The sequence below is a fragment of the Dromaius novaehollandiae genome, unplaced genomic scaffold (genome assembly GCF_036370855.1).
Source record: "Dromaius novaehollandiae isolate bDroNov1 unplaced genomic scaffold, bDroNov1.hap1 HAP1_SCAFFOLD_84, whole genome shotgun sequence".
NCBI lineage: Eukaryota > Metazoa > Chordata > Aves > Casuariiformes > Dromaiidae > Dromaius > Dromaius novaehollandiae.
In genome coordinates, this window is record NW_026991408.1 from 252,523 (window position 1) to 268,356 (window position 15,834).

Here is a 15,834-nt window from a genome sequence, read left to right on the forward strand (position 1 = left end):
AAGGGAGCGCGTGGGTTTACAGAGGGCACAAAGACCTCTGCTCGATGGGTGTCTTCAAAGGGCAGAGGCTGTGTCCCTCGTTGCTGCAAAGGATATGGAGATGCCCTTCCACTTCCAGCTTTTAATTCCTAAATCACAGGCCCCTGGAAGTTACAGCTAATGCCAAAAGCCCTCCTGTTTAGAGCAGCAGTTGGCTGTGTCCTGTGTTTACAGACTCTTTTCACAGACTAAGAAATACCTCTCATTTCGAGCTGCCGGTCTCGCAGAGGAGGCTCGCCTGCGCTGGCAGTGAGGAGTAGGTGCCCAGGCTGAGCAGATGCTTCAGGTCCTTTATCAGGGCTCGGCAGATGTCGGTGCAAGGCTTCCCATCCAGCACATCCGTGCTGGGTTGGCAGAGCAGGCCCTCAGAGCACACTGACAGGTGGGGATCACCCGCGCCACATTTTCCTGCGCGTTTGACGGGAAAACACAGACACGACAGAACACGAAGAGAACAGCCACTTCCCTGACTTGCTGGGAAATTTGTCAATCCGTGAGGACAGGAAGCCGCTTGCAAATGAAAAAACACAGCTCTGTCCAGCACAGCCTGTGTCTGCTGGCTGGGCCAGCAGAGCAGCTCTGTTGCGAGTGTCCCCCACAGTTGTACTCTGGTCCCACCTCTGCTTTAATTCTGCTCTGTTCTGGGGTCTCTCTTCCCTCATTTGTGGTGCTGGGGGTGGGGACAGGACGGGCAACGTTGCTGTTTAATGATCTTTTTCCCTGCTGGTTGCTGTGTGAAGCCTTTGGCCAGGCCAAAAGGCAGAGCATCTCGCTGCTGGGTCTAGAGGCCGGTGCGTCCATGTGCGCCCGGGAGGAGGGATGCTCGCGCGCACAGGGGCACCGACCCGCGGAGGCAGCGGAGCTGGGGCAAGTGCAGAGAGGGAGAGGCAGGGTGAGGCTGGGGGTGTTCCTGAGCGCTGTCAGCGTAATGGGGAGCTGCGGGATTTAGTGCCTGGCCGGTGCTGGGCAGGGCAAGCCCCTGGGAGGTCCCCTCTTAGGACCTCTGCTGCCGGAGCGAGTAAGGGAAGGGGGGGGGAGCCAGCAGCCCTCTCGCAAGCTCCCCGCCTGTCTGTTGTGCCAGACTGGGTTTTTGTGAATGGCAGACAGCTACAGCATCGACTGTGCTTTCCCGTCAGCGCTCCAGCAGGCGCTCTGCCTCCCCGGCGAGCGAGCGTCTGGGCTGCGGCTGCAGGGCGGTCCTGGGGTTCCGGCAGAGCTGCCGGAGCCCTGGCGAGGAATCCTGCGCCGTCGTGGACGGCCGTGGGGAGCAGCTCGGGCCTAACGCGGGCTGCGGTAGGCCTCCGGAGAGCAGTGCCTCCGGCCGAGCGCTGGTGCTGCTGAGAGGCCTTCAGCCTGGGCCTCTGACCGCTGCAGCCCGGGCCTCGCTGGAGGGATTGCGCGGCAGCTCTGCCCCAAGCGCTCCGAGCAGAGGAGGCCACGCTTCACCAGCGCACGGTGAGGACAGGCCCCGCGCGGAGCCCTGAGCCGCTCGGGGTCCTTGGCATGCCGCAGGCCGGGGCGGCTCTGGCTGGCAGCAGACTGTGCCTCGGTGCCAGCCGGGATAGCTGCGGGACGCAGCTGGAGAGCCTGGGTTCAGGCGAGTGCCAGGATGAGGACCCTGGCCTCCGCACGCTTGCTCCTTAGCGCGCTGTGCCTGCCCAGCTGCTTTCCCAAGGGTGCAGCGTGCAGCCGGGCAGGGCCCCAGCCCACGGCCAGGCCTCCGCAGCCCTGCTGATAGTTCTGTCCCATTGCAGGTGAGGTGGCTCCCCGTAGCAAGCGACGGTGCGTGCTGGAAAGGAAGCAGCCGTACAGTGGGGACGAATGGTGCTCCGGACCGGACAGCGAGGAGGACGACAAGCCTATCAGCAGTGCACACAGTGAGTGTCCACCTCCTTCACCAGCCCAGGACCTTGAATGCGTGCAGGTCTGTCCTGCAGCTCGGCGGAGCACACGGCGCTGGGACCCCCAGCTCTGCCCGTGTGTGCTGACGTGGCTGGCAGCACTGTGCGGCAGACTGTGACAGCTGTGGTCACTGTGCTGTGAGAGGATTTGGGGCCGTACAGTGAGGTGTGGAGCCTATTTTGCGGAGGTGCCGCTGAGATGCGGGAGGGAGGGTGTCGAGCTTGGGTGTCCTTGCTGTCTTCCCCTGGTCACACCGGCAGCAGCAGGAGGATGGTTGTCTCGAGCCTGTGCCTGGCTGGGTTCCAGCGTGGACCATGCACACACACCTCCCTTGGTCACAGTATTAGCCAGACCGTGCTGCACGCACTGCCTGTGTCTTAGCAGCAGCAGCGCAGTCCTCATCCTTGGTGGTCCGTCAGGCCATCCGCCCGAGTCGCTGCAGCTGTGTGTTAAAGGCAGCCGATGCTGAAGGGGCTCTCGGGTTCTTGACAAGGGTTCAGGCAGGGCTGAGCTAGCTGAAGCACACAGCGAGTTCTTTCAGCTTCCAGCCAATGCTCGTAGTTCAAGCTCAGCTCATCCCAAAGCCTTGGCTGATCTTTTATAAGTCTTTGGGGAACAGTGAAATTCTGTAAAGGCTTTTGTGAACTTTCAGGATCCAGTTCCTTCAGTTTCCATCTCCTCCTGTTCACTGGAGTTCAAGATGTTAGGAAGACCGTGGCTATTTCTCTCTGTGTGGAAGCTGTGCTCTCCCTTGTGCGGCAGTTCAACAGTGCAGCGAGCCAGCAAACGTGCATATTTTGTGAGGGTTTTGGACAACAAACTGTAGGTCTCTCCTGTTGTCCAAGGGCATCAGAACTCCTTGATTTGTTGCATCTAGAATTTAGTTTGCTTTCAAACCGGAGAGGGAGGATATCTCTGAGGCCGCAGGACCAGGTCTGTGCAGTTGATCCTTACTAATTCATCTTGCCTGATCTTGCCGGGGCTCCCCTGGTGATGGAGGTCAATAGATATTTTTCCCAGCCACGGGACAGGAAAAAGCTAGCCTGCGAGCCTCCAGTCGTTATCTCTTCTGTAAAGACTTTTGTAGTCTGGGTTTTGCCTCTCGATGACGTTGTTGTACAGGTCCTTACAAAATGTGCCAGTTTGAAATCTGTGGCTATCCCATGCAGAGACCTGGAACACCGTTTGCAGATACTGCTTGTGAGGTCTCCAGATACCTGGAGAGCAGCTATAGCCAGGGGAGGTAAAGCATGGAAAACATAGGACTGTGTAAAACCCTGCTGAGGTCAGCCTCCGTGCCTGACGCTGCCCCGTAACCGTCCTCTCCAGGGGGTCTCCTCCCCATTCCCCGGACGGGTCACGAGGGCCGGGTCGGAAGTCAGGACTGCTGGACCCTACCGCCAGTGCGTTGGGTGATCTTGGGCTGGTCGCTTCCGCTCGGTGGCTCAGTGACCGCGCTTGCGGGAAAGGGTAGCACCACCTCCCCTTCGCAGCCTGCTCCGAGGTCTGCCTGGTTAGAGCTGGGCAAGGTGGGACTGCCAGGGAGAAGGGCCGGTAGTGAGGCAGCGGCCGCGTCCCCACATCAGGCCTCCAGTGGTGTCTCTTCCCCTTAACCGCCGCTTTGCCGGGGACTGACCGCTGGTGTAGGCGTTCAGCAGGTCTGCGGTGAGGTCCTCGGCGAGGGGCTTGCAGGACAGCGAGCAGGACTGGCTTGGTGGGGCGCGGTGCGTGCCTGTGAGAGCCTGTGCGCGTGCAAGGGGCTGTGCAACAGGGAAGTGCTGAATGCTGCTGTTAATTACAGTGCTTATTAATATTAATTAGGGATATTATTAAGTAATTGATGATGATTAATAATTATCGCTGCAGTGAGTAGCGTCTCCCCTTCCCCTGCCACCTGGGTTTCTGCGGCTATGGCTGTGGGAAGGGAGACGGGACGGGCCACCCTGTGCTGAAGGGGGGACGGGGAGCTGGGCCCCTGGGGCTCCTGGGGACTGCTGCTTCGCTGCTGCCATCTGCCGGCGTCGGGCACGCCGAGCCCCAGCCCCTCGCCGGGCAGGCAGCGGCCTTGCCTCCGCCTTCGGGAAGCGCCTTTCGGAAGCAGCGCCCTGGCACCCCAGCGCAGCCCTCTGTCGCACCCAGCTCTGCCGTCCCCGCAGGTCGCTGCCGCGGCCGCCGTTCAGAGAAGACTGCTCGCTCTGCTGCGGCTGCAGGCCCTGCTACCCGGCCTTCTGGTTGCCCTGATCCCGCCTGCTAATTCTCCCGGTGGAGACGGCAAGGCTGTTCTGCAGAGGCTGCTCGGGTTCTCCCGCTTTGCTGGTTGTCAGTAACTTCTGTCCCCTGTGCTCCCACAGATTGTAATGTAGCAGATCCTGCGATGTCCACAGCCTCGCAGCTTGGTCCAGGGTCCAACCCGCTGCCAAACCTGAATGAGACCAGTTCTTCCAGCGCACCTCATGGTGCCGCCCCGGGCTTACGGCCGGATGGTGCAGGAGGCGGAGGCGGTGGAACGGGAAAGCAGCCTTCGCAGTTCGTTTACGTCTTTACCACGCACCTTGCTAACACGTAAGCAGTAAACCCTGTCCGTCCTCCGCTGGTAGGACTGACCTGTCACAGCTGCCCGCTGTACACTGCGCTTGACTAGAGGAGATCTGGGCAGGCCCTGTGCCTCTTCAGTTGCACTGAGCAACTGAGGTTGCTCAGGTTGGTCCTGAAACAGGTTCAGGAGGTTTGCCGGCAGCTACTGCTGATGGATGAACTCTGTCGGAAACGCACGTTTCCTCCCAGCAGTGCCCATCACGGCTTTCTGCACGGAGCACTGCAGAATTTATCTTGTCAGCATCTAATTAAAGGATTTGTCCGGAGCAGTGTGGACTGCTGGTCTGATTTGGAAGCACCTAGGGGGTTGGGGAGCCGTGGGGACTGCCCTGCAACAACCGGCATTCTCAGCTCCCTTCCCCTCTCCTGCCTTGCGTGGTCTCAGCCGTGGAGCCGTACGTAGACCACTTAGTTTCAGAGCCCTTTGCTGCATCACAGAGTCTGTGTGGTGGGTCCCAGAGCGTCTCGGCTACAGACAGCCTCAGGGCAGCGTGCAGCAGCAGGCGCAGAGCAGAGAGCCCAGCACAGGACGTGGGAAAAAGGAAGTTCTAAGGCAACTGATCTTCAACTGGGGAAGCTCCCCGGGGCCCGAACAGGACCGATAGGCAGTCTCTGAGGATATTCCCCTTTTCCCGCAGGACCGAAAAGCGGAGGCGGGCCTGGGGCCTGGGAGGAGGGGATGGGACACAACGCTTGTCTGTTCTTGAGCGGTCTGTGTTCTCTCCCCAGAGCCGCAGAAGCTGTCTTGCAGGGCCGAGCTGACTCCATTCTGGCCTATCATCAGCAGAACGTCCCACGGGCAAAGCTAGACCAGGTATACCAGCTGTGAACCAAATGCTGCTGTCGGCACACGCTGCTGACCGATGTCCGCTCAGCTCTGACATGGCCGTCCTCACCCTACCTCCTGGCTCGGCTGTGAAGGGAGGGCCTGTCAGAGTCCCCTTTCAGTGGTGTGAGAAGCCGCTTTTCTGCAGGACCTCTTTGGAGTGACTCCTGGCTGCTGTCAGCTATGCTAAATTTGGGATGGGGGCACTGTCTGTGGCCCTGCGAGCATGTGGGCAGAACACCCACTTGTGCATTTCCGTGGCACCCGGGACATGCAACAGGGCCTGCTTCTTCCCCACAAGGAATGAAGGCAGAACCGCCATGTGGCATGTTTCTGGGATACAGTGGTCTCCCGCAGGGTGGAGGGAAGAACACCTGCCTAGAGGTTTTCCTGCTCACTTTGGCTTCCCCTTTCTCTGTCAGGCGCCAGCTCCTAAAGTGCTGGGGGTTGCTGAGCAGCTACCGATTAACCCGCCTGCTGCCAACACTCCGCAGTCCCAGCCGCCAGCACCGCAAGCTAGTCAGCCACAGCCGCAGCCTCCCCCGCCGCAGCCTCCGCCTGCGCCCCCGACCATCAGCCAGACAGCTTTGCCCGCGCCCAGTGCCCTGCCGCAAGAAGGGACAGGCGAGGATGTCCGGAGGGATTTGACTCCCAACTCTCTGGGGAACAGCAGCAGCAGCAGCAGCACCCAGCCTGGGAGCAACCACCCAAATGCACCCACCGCCTCTGCCAACACCATGCAGCCCGGGCAAGTGGACTCCTCTGCCGCTTCCAGCTCCGGCCTCCTGGGGGAAGGCCCGGGCTCGGGGATGCCGGGGAACGGGCAGGCAGGCTTGGGCTCCAGGAACCCCCTGAACTCAGAAGGGCTCTCTAAGGAACAGCTGGAGCACCGGGAGCGCTCCCTGCAGACCCTGCGGGACATTGAACGTCTGCTGCTGCGCAGCGGGGAGGCCGAGCCCTTCATGAAGTCCAGCCAAAGCACAGGCGAGAGCGGACCTGCCCCTCAGCCACAGGCCGCCCCTGCACAGCCCCCCGCGCCCCCCGCCAGCATGAAGAAGTACGAAGAACCCCTGCAGTCCATGATTTCCCAGACACAGAGCCTGGGCGGCCCCAGCCTGGAACACGAAGTCCCTCATCACCCAAGTGCTGACATAGGGCAGCAGATGAACCTGATGATGCAGAGGCTGAACCAGGACAGCCTGACCCCGGAGCAGGTGGCCTGGAGGAAGCTGCAGGAGGAGTACTATGAGGAGAAGCGGCGGAAAGAGGAGCAGATCAGCATCCATGGCCGGCCCATGCAGGAGATCATGATTCCACAGTCTATGGGAGGCATGATGATGCGTGGGCCGCCGCCGCCCTACCACAGCAAGCCCGGAGAGCAGTGGCCGCCAGGGATGGGCAGCCAGCTGCGGGGACCCATAGATGTGCAGGACCCTATGCAGCTGAGAGGAGGGCCGCCCTTTCCCGGGCCGCGATTCCCTGGAAATCAAATGCAGAGAGTCTCTGGCTTTGGGGGGATGCAGAACGTGCCCTTGGATGCTCTCGGGCCCATGAATGCCATGCAGAGGCCGGTGAGGCCCAGCATGGGCTGGAGCGACGATATGCCTCCTATGGGAGGCCCCGGGACCTTTCCGCAGGGCACCCTGCCCTACCCGTCAGGGCAAGGTGACCCTGAAAGGTTCATGAATCCCCGTGCCAGGGAGGAGATCCTGCGGCATCAGCTGATGGAGAAACGCCCGGTGGCGATGCAGCGGCCCATGGGGATGTCCAGCAACTCCATGAGCCAGGGTATGGAAATGGAGAGGATGATACAGGCTCACAGGCAAATGGATCCGTCCATGTTTGCCGGGCAGATAACGGGGGACAACCTGAGCAGTGCCCCGATGGGCATGGAGTTTGCGGGCACTCGGGGGATGCTGAGCCCCCCTATGAGCCAGTCGGGCCTTCGGGACATGGACGCGCCCATGGGCCCCAGCAACCTCAACATGAACATGAACGTGAACATGAACATGAACATGAACCTCAACGTCCAAATGACCCCACAGCAGCAGATGATGATGTCGCAGAAGATGAGGGGCCCCGACATGATGGCGCACCAGGGCGTGAGCCCCGAGGAGCTGGCCAGGGCGAGGGCCCAGAACGGCAATGGGGGTGCAATGCTGGGCGGGCCCCAGAAAATGATGATTCCCTCCCAGTTCCCCAGCCAAGGACAGCAAGGCTTCTCAAGCGGACAAGGGCCTTACCCCAACATGCCCCAGGAGATGGGCAGCGCCTCGGACATGTTCAGCCCTGAGCAGGGTGCCATGCCCGTGGGGAGCATCAGCGGCACCACCAGGCTCAGCCACATCCCCCTGCCTCCAGCCTCCAATCCCACCCCTGCGCAAGGGGGCAACCTGGCCACCATGCACCCGGCGCCTTCCCGGGGGCTGGGCCGCCGGCCTTCTGACCTCACCATCAACATCAGCCAGATGAACTCCCCCAGCATGGGCCACCTCAAGTCCCCCACGCTCAGCCAGGTGCACTCGCCGCTGGTCACCTCCCCCTCTGCCAACCTCAAGTCCCCGCAGACGCCCTCGCAGATGGTCAGCATGCCTCCTTCAAACCAGTCTGGGCCCCTGAAGTCCCCCCAGGTGATGAGCTCCTCGCTCAACGTCCGGTCTCCCACTGGCTCACCAAGCCGCCTCAAGTCTCCTTCGATGGCCGTTCCTTCCCCTGGTTGGGTGCCGTCTCCCAAAGCCACCATGCCTAGCCCTGGAGTCAACCAGAGCAAGCAGAGCCTCAGCATGAACTCGTCTGCTTCCATGGGAGGACTGGATCAGGGTATGCTGGTATCCTGCGTGCGAGTGTGCATGTATGCTTGTATTTGGCGTGTGTGGAGATCCAGGATCCTGGAAGAAACTCAAAGGCTCCTTAGGATCAGCTCTGGCCACTTCTGCACCTGTGGTTTCCATCCCCTAAATCCAGTCAGCTCAGACTGGTTGCAGTCACATTGTCAGCAGCAGTCTAGTGCTTTCTGAACCTTAGGAAACACGTGCCCTGCTCTCCTTCCCCCTCTGCTTGCTTTTGGCTGCTTGCTTCAGGCAGCCCGGAGTGTTTTTGCAGCCATTGCCGACTGGCACAACTGCACGGTTTGTGTCCCGACAGTCGGCAGAGGTGACAGACACCAGCCTGGGGAGATGCCTACGTGCAGGACAGGTTGTGGACACCGTGGGAGTGATGTGGTGTATCTGAATGTTACAGGGACTGTATTCTCAGTGGTCTGTCTGCCCGGTGGGTTCTGCCACCCTTTTTTCAGGCCCTTTTTCCCCCCACAGTGCTTCTGTCTAACCCGCGTGCTCCCGCAGGTTTGGGGAGACGCTCATACTTGTGTGTGTGCCCGTGGTTTACGTTCTCCCGCTTTTCATGAAGTAGACCTTTTTCCCAGGAGTCCAAATAGGGCTTTTCAGATAGGCGGAATAGCAAACAGAGCAGCTCCTACTTCAGTCTCAGCTGATCCCCTGTGACGCAGGTAGTGAAGGATCTGTCTGAGCTGGGAGGTCAGGAGCAGTTTGAAATGGAAGTCCGGTGCGGTTCTGGAGCAGGGTCTCTGCACGGTTCTTCCTCAGAGTCCTGAGGGCTCTGTGTTTTGCAGCCGCCTCTGATCGCTGCAGTTCTAAGGAGAGAATGCGTTTGCCGTCTGACAGGAGCAAGCTGCGGTTTGCGGGTGGTACTAAGCTGGTCTCTCTCTTGCTTACAGGTTCTCTCCCTTCTGGGCCTAGGAGCAGTTCTTCCGCACCAGCCAGTAACACCTCTAGCACCATGAATCCCAATATGCCTTTTACTTCCTCTCCAGATCCATCCCCCTCCCAGAACCCCCTCTCGCTGATGATGTCCCAGATGTCCAAGTACGCCATGCCCAGCTCCACACCGCTTTACCACAACGCCATCAAAACCATCGCCACCTCTGATGACGAACTGCTGCCAGACAGGCCTATGCTCCCACCTGGAAGTATGTCAGGTATGTACTTCTGGAGCCGGGCTTTGGAGCGGTACGATTGCCTTGTGGCCCTCAGCAGCCCGATGGACTGTGCGGAGGAGGAGAGGGCAGCTGCAAACTTAGAGCAGGCATGAGAAACTCTGTTCTCCCATTGACTTCTTGGTCAGATAGCTTAAATTTGCCCTCGTTCTTGGTAGTCTGCTTGCCCAGACTGTCTGCCAGCTTTCGGCTTGGGTGCACTGCTCAGAAAGATGTGACCCAGTCTGGCGTTCTGGGTGCTCTCTTTGCGTGAGCTCTGGAAGTTCCTGCAACTACCTTTATCCCGTTTGGATGTGTTGGCCCTGGATTTTCTCTGCTCTTGGAGATGTCCCAGGACTTCCAGGCAGATGTCTCTTGCTTGGAAGCCCTGTTTTCTTCTGGAGGACGTGGCCCGCTGGGACAGGGACACTCTGAACAAGGTTTGGAAGTCTGACGGTTCTGAGTAGAGCCCAGGTGCCTGCACAGGCAGGGCTGTGTCGTAGCAGAGTGTGAATCCTCCTCAGTTCTGATTTCAGTATGCGAGAGCCAGATCTGCTTCGCTAGCTGGTGGCGCTGATGAGGACAGCTAGGCAAATGATTGTCTCTTATCGTTTGGTGACCGGCCTAAAGGGGAAGGGGAATTCCAGCAGACTGTGCCGCTTGATTTGGGGGTTTTAAGCTGTCTGATAAACACTTTTGGTGGTTTTCAGAATGAAAAATCAGCTTTTTGACTCTCTTGCTCCCAAGTACTCTGTTTGACCCAACATGCAAATACGCTTGCTCCCTCTTAAGCCGAACCTCTCTGCATAGGCTGATCACTGCTGTATTGATGAGCACTTTCCTCCCTGCCAGACGACGCCTGTGCCGGGCTGCAGACTCTCGTGTCCTACTCCTCCTTGCCACCCGAGGGCGTGTGGTCACAGGGAGCTTGCTGGATTGCTAGCCGTGCGCTCAGGCGGTGGGGAAGGGTCGCTGCTCTGTGCCTTCAGGGTGACCGAGTACCTTGCTGAGATCCTCTCGTCTCCCTGTAGGGCTGTCCGGACATACAGAACCAGCTGGGACTCTAAAATTAGTGGGCTACAAGAACTACAATTCCACGTGTATCTCAGCCGTGCGTGCGGGTAGCATCCCCGCAACTGCGCTGCTGCAAGTCAGGCCTTGACGTCCTAACCGCCTCTCCGCGGCAGGCAGTCCTGTCTGACAGCCCGGGAGCAGATGGAGCCGGAACAGCTTACTGCTGTTCTCAGGCTCAGGGAGCAGGAGTTGGGGCATTTCTCTCTGGTCTTGGCGCTTTGCAAACCCTTCTGGCAGCCCCTTGCTGTGAATCTCGCTTTGAGCTCAGGGCTCTTTGAGCGGAAATGCTGGGCAGGCTTTGTGGGGTGTGGACTTTTCAGCCTTGAGAGGTGTGTGGGCAGAAAGCTAATTCTCCTCTCCTTTTTTCTCTCGTTAGGTGTGACAGGGAGTCAGCCGAATCAACTGCACTTGAACTCGGTGGGGCCTGGGTCCTCCCAGAGCCCCATGGGCATGAACCTGCCCGGTCAGCAGCCTCTCTCCCACGAACCGCCCCCCGCCTCCATGATGTCGTCCCCCAACCCGCTGGGCTCCAACATTCCTATGCACCCCAGTGCACCGGGGGCGGGCGTGCCCCCCCAGAACCCCATGATGCTGCCCCCGGGGCCCCAGGACTCCTTGAACCAGCAGTGCGGCCCCGTGCCGAACAGCTCGCAGATGATTCCCTCCAACCAGCTGGTGTTCCCCCGCATGCAGCAGCCCCACGGTGCCATGCAGTCTCCCGCAGGAGCTATGCCCATGGCCCCAGGAGGCGGGGGCGGCCCTGGGATGCAGCAGCATTACCCGCCAGGAATGCCCTTGCCGCCCGAGGACCTTCCCTCCCAGCAGCCCGGCCAGATGCCCCCTCAGCAGCACATGATGGGCAAGAACATCCCTCCTCGGATTGGAGAGCCCTATCCCCCCGTGCTTCCCGGGGTGGCCTCCGTGCTGAATGACCCCGAGCTCAGCGAGGTCATTCGCCCCACGCCCACGGGTATCCCCGAGTTCGACTTGTCCAGGATCATCCCGTCAGAGAAGCCAAGCAGCACCTTGCAGTATTTCCCCAAGAGCGACAGCCAAGCGCCCAAATCGCAGCCTTCCAACCTCCACCTCATGAACCTGCAGAACATGATGGCTGACCAGCCCGCCGTGCGGCCGGCTATGAGTGCCCCCAGCCTTCCAGGACAGCCGGGTGTGCAGCGGGGGCTCAGCATGCCCATGTGCCATCCTGGACCAGTGCCCATGCTGGGCAGGACAGGCATACCGCCCCAGCAAGGCATGATGGGCAACAGCATGCACCAGGGCATGATGTCTCCGCAGCAGAGTCTGATGGCCCAGCAGAATTTCATGCTGATGCAGGCCAAGCAGAGGAGCATGTCCGTGTCAGGGGAGATGTATGCGCAGACAGGACACATGATGTCACCCCAGGGCTCGCTCATGGGGCCCCCGCCCCAGCAGAACCTGATGGTCACGCACCAGATGAGGCAGAGAAGCGTCTCCCTGGACAGCCAAATGAGTTACATCCCTGGGCCTGGGAACATGGCAAACCTGCCTTTCTAACCACGGCTGGCACACCGCGACGGGGAGGGCCAGGGGCTGATTGTACAAACTTTTTTAAACCTTTCTGTGGGGGAGGGTTGGGGGCCAATGCCAGTGGAGGATGCCAAGGAGGATGTTTTTCATATCGGATTTGCCTCTATACAGAAAACCAGATGTGCAGTAAACTTGATGTGAATTGGGTTTCTTTTTCCTTTCTTTTTTGGGGGGAAGGGGGTGGAGGGACGGGGGAGTGGGGCTGTTAATTTTGAAACCTGAGTGGTGACCAGGGACTTCCAACCCTGTGGCAGTTTGTAAAGTTTTCTTTTTTTTTTCCCCTTTTCTCTCTCTCTCTTTTTTTCTTTTTCTTTTCTTTCTTTTTTTTTTTTTTTCTTTTTGGCAACCAAAATGTGCAAGAAGGTTTTTGGAACTAGCTGTAAATAGGTCGCTGGGAAAGGCAAAACTTGTGCTGGTTTTTAATTGTTCTGTATTTCTGTGTTTTAATAGAAGCCTCAAAACATGTTTTAAAGAGACAAAAACAAAAAATAAGCTAAGGAAGATGATGTACAAGGGTTCAAAACTCTCCTTGGAGGAGGCAGGAGGATCCCCCAAGGCGTGCAGGGCATTGAGAGATCCCATTATAGAGCAATTCCTTGTCGAGCCGGTGGCCTTCACGCATCCAAGCAGTCTGCGGTGCGGGGTGCGTAGTTCCACGCAGATCTTAGGCCCCGTGGAGGCTGTGCTGAGTTCCAGACCTGCCGGCCCCGGAGGACCGTCGGGAAGGTCGGAGCTGTGGTCCCGGTGAAACGTCGCTGCAGTAGCGATGGTTCGGCAGGGCAGAGGCAGTCGCTTCTCGGGATGCAGCTGTCGCTGCTCCGTGGGGAAGCTGCTGTGGCTGCGAAAGGGAGGATGCCAGCCGTGTGGCTAGAGAAACGCTGAGGATCTGGTCTCTGCTGGTAGCAGCTTGCTGGGCCTGGAGGTCTCGATGAGCGGCTCTTTGTAGTCCCCTTCCTCTCCCTTCGTGCTGTGTGTCCTGTGGGCAGGGGTGCGGTGTGTAGGGACGGGCAGGCGCTGAGATGACCTGGACGATTCAGTCCTGTGCTTATAGGAGAGGCTTCTCGGGAACCCGGTTCTTTCGCAGGCTTCCTACCCCAGTCCTTTTCCCCTCCGTCGCCCTAGGCCACCACCCCATGTCCCTGCTGCTGCCACCGAATGGTCTCCGCGTCTTCCTCGCCCCTGTCTGTCCTCCGCGCGCCGTGTGTGCTCACGAGCCGTGTAGCTTGCCCGCGGGATGCAGCCGGCTTGCGGCAGCAAGGCGGGAACTCGGTCATCGGAGCAGCCAGGTGTTTTGTCGGGCGAGGGCGGCGCATCCCCTTGCAGCGGTCTGCCGGGGTCCCGGGGGCAGGCTGCACGGTTTGCCCTGAGCTACCTGCAGCAGCCCTGCCCCGTGCAGCGGAGGTCCGGCTGTGGAAGGTAGCCTGTCCCTGTGTGCTGTACCGCGTGTCGGTGTAAGAGTTGTTTGGTGCAGCGTCGGTCGTGTGGTGCTGGAAGTCGTGAGCCAGCCTCTCCGCAGGCTGTTCCGCGTTGCTGAGGGAAGAGGCCAAGCTTGCGTTTCCGCCCCGGCTCCTCGGCTGGCCCAAGCACGGCCGCTGATCGCCTCGGGCTTCTCTGGGCGTGCTGCACCCCCGGGGTGGTGACTGCCGCCCCGCCAGGTCTTCTGCGCACGGCACTGGTGGGTTTTCCAGAGTTTACTCGTTGAAGGGACTGAGGAGTTAAACGCGCGCGCTCCCTCCTGCACGCGCAGCGCCTCTGGATTGCAGCAGGGACCTCGTTGCGGCATGGGGAGCCCGGTGGGCGTCCCACTGCGAACAAGGCGTGCGGCTGCCAGATGAGCACCAGCTGGAGATGAGCTCTGCAAAGCCAGGCTGAGCACGCTACCTCTCTTGTAGCAGAGCTCACCTTTCCCTTCCTGCTACCGCAGGGAGGAGAGGGCTTTCGCAAAGGGACGTAGCGAAGGAGGGAGGGAAGGGCGAAGCTTTTCATCGCGTCGCAAGCTGTTGGAAAGGCCAGCGGGTGCTGAAGTGTCATCTCAGTGGCTGTGTGGATCAGACTGGTAACAAGATGGAGCCACAAAGTCTAATTGGGAATATCTTGAAGTATTGGGGCGTTGTGTAGAGCGCGTTAAGGGGTGGGAAGTGTGAGTCCAGATCGAAGGAGGGATGTCACTCTGGTCTCTTGCTTTGTGTGGTTTGGTGCTTAGAGTGCGACTGAGTAACATTGTCAAAGGCGGGGAAATAGGAACAACCCTGGGAAGTGCTTGTCCCCTGCCTTGGCAGTTAGGGCCAAGAGGAATAATCCTCAGCCCAGGCTAAATAAGCCCGCTTTGGACCTGACATTGTGTGCTCCGTCCTCTCAGAGCGTGTGCTTCGCGTGGGAGGAGCTGGCGTGAGCAGACGTAGCCTTTTCTAGGCTCGACTTGCTTGAAAGGCCCTGGCTTCTCCTGGCTGCACTTTGGGACGTTGGCTGCTGGTGTTTCCTTGTAAGCAGTGAAGCACCAGTGCCAGCCCCCAACCTTGTCCATCGCCCACCAGCTAGACTCGGTTAATTTTAAGCCATAAGATTTTCTATTAAAAAATGGGGTTTTTTGTTTGTCTGTAGACAGCTGCTGTCCCGTTGTTGTCCCTTCGCGCAGCCCCACTGAGAACTTTGCCTGGGGCTTCCCGTCGTCCTTGGGGCAGCAGCCGTTCGCTGTCGCCGTGTCGGCCGGAGCCTGCAGGCTCGGTACCCCTCTGTGCAGGGAGAGGGAGGTCGGTGCTGCTCGTTCGCAGGCTCGGGGCAGCGTGCTGCTGTTTCTGCCTCATGGGAGGAGGAGGAGGAGGAGGAGGAGGAGGAGGAGGACCTGTCCCGCGGTGGCGAGTGAGTGAGAAGCAGCTGAGCCTTTTAATTCAGCAGCCCCGGCTGCAAAAGGGAAATCCTGACCTAATTTCAGAGCAGCAGATAGGGCTCTTGGGCAGAGTCCCGCTGCCCTGGAGCCAGCCCTGCCCCTAGTTCTGTGACGGCTGAACGGCAGGGAAAGGACGTGCTGGGTGACATCCCTCTGCCCTGGGCACCGCTCCCAACCGTGTCTGCTAACAGCGATGCAGCAGGAGCGTCTCTGGAAGCGGGGTAACAGCCGACCCTTGTCAGACCCGGGCAGAGAGCTCGCCGTCGGCCAGCTGCCCGCCGCCGTGAGCTGCGTCTAGTCTCGTGTCTTGTAGTTTATTGCTCGGCTTCTAAGCTTGAGTTCTGTGTACTGACTCCGCCTAATCACAGTAAAAAGGTTCGCCCATGTTTTAGCCATGACTTCACGGTGTTTTTCCTGCTCCAAAAAAAAGGTAAACATTGGGAAACTGCATCTTTCAAAATGTCAAACGATCACACACCCGGAATTAGCTTTCACGTCGAGGTAATGGTGACTGACCCGTTCTCTGTCATCCCATGGAGAAACTTCCCCAGTCATTTTGTACCATTATATAAATATATATATAAATATAAATATATAAATACAATATGTGAAGACATCTTATTGGTTTTTATTTGAAACAATTTTTAGGCTTGTTTTTGGGTATCTGTGCTGCCTGTAATGTATTGACCTGTTTTATAGGTGCCTTTTTATTAAAAAGACAAATTTCAAAACCTGATCCCTGCGCCTGTCTCCAGTGGTCCGTGCGATTCTCTCCGGGCTCGCAGGCCGGCGCGCTCAGCCTGCTCTCTGCGCGCTCGGGCAGCATCCCCTGCAGCGGGCCGGCACCGACCGGGAGCGCGCAGCCGGCTGCAGCGCAAGCAGCGGGCTTTGAGAGGCGAGGGCCTCTCCGGAAGGAGCAAGAGGTTGTCTGGGCCCAAGTTATCCTGA

General features: G+C 59.1%; 1 protein-coding gene across 3 annotated transcripts in view; it reads left to right on the top strand.

Moving 5' to 3' along the window:
• Positions 1-15,622, top strand: part of LOC112991644 (BCL9 like) — a 100,147-nt gene extending 84,525 nt beyond the window's left edge. For 2 of the 3 annotated variants that reach the window (XM_064504152.1, XM_064504153.1), the window contains 6 exons: positions 1,794-1,916; positions 4,293-4,503; positions 5,266-5,350; positions 5,785-8,182; positions 9,099-9,359; positions 10,807-15,622. In XM_064504152.1, coding sequence (XP_064360222.1) covers positions 1,794-1,916; positions 4,293-4,503; positions 5,266-5,350; positions 5,785-8,182; positions 9,099-9,359; positions 10,807-11,966 — 4,238 coding nt within the window. In that variant the 3' untranslated portion in view covers positions 11,967-15,622. The remainder of the gene's footprint in view (positions 1-1,793; positions 1,917-4,292; positions 4,504-5,265; positions 5,351-5,784; positions 8,183-9,098; positions 9,360-10,806) is intronic. The other variant, XM_064504154.1, reaches the window with a different exon arrangement.
• The last annotated feature ends 212 nt before the right edge of the window (positions 15,623-15,834 follow it).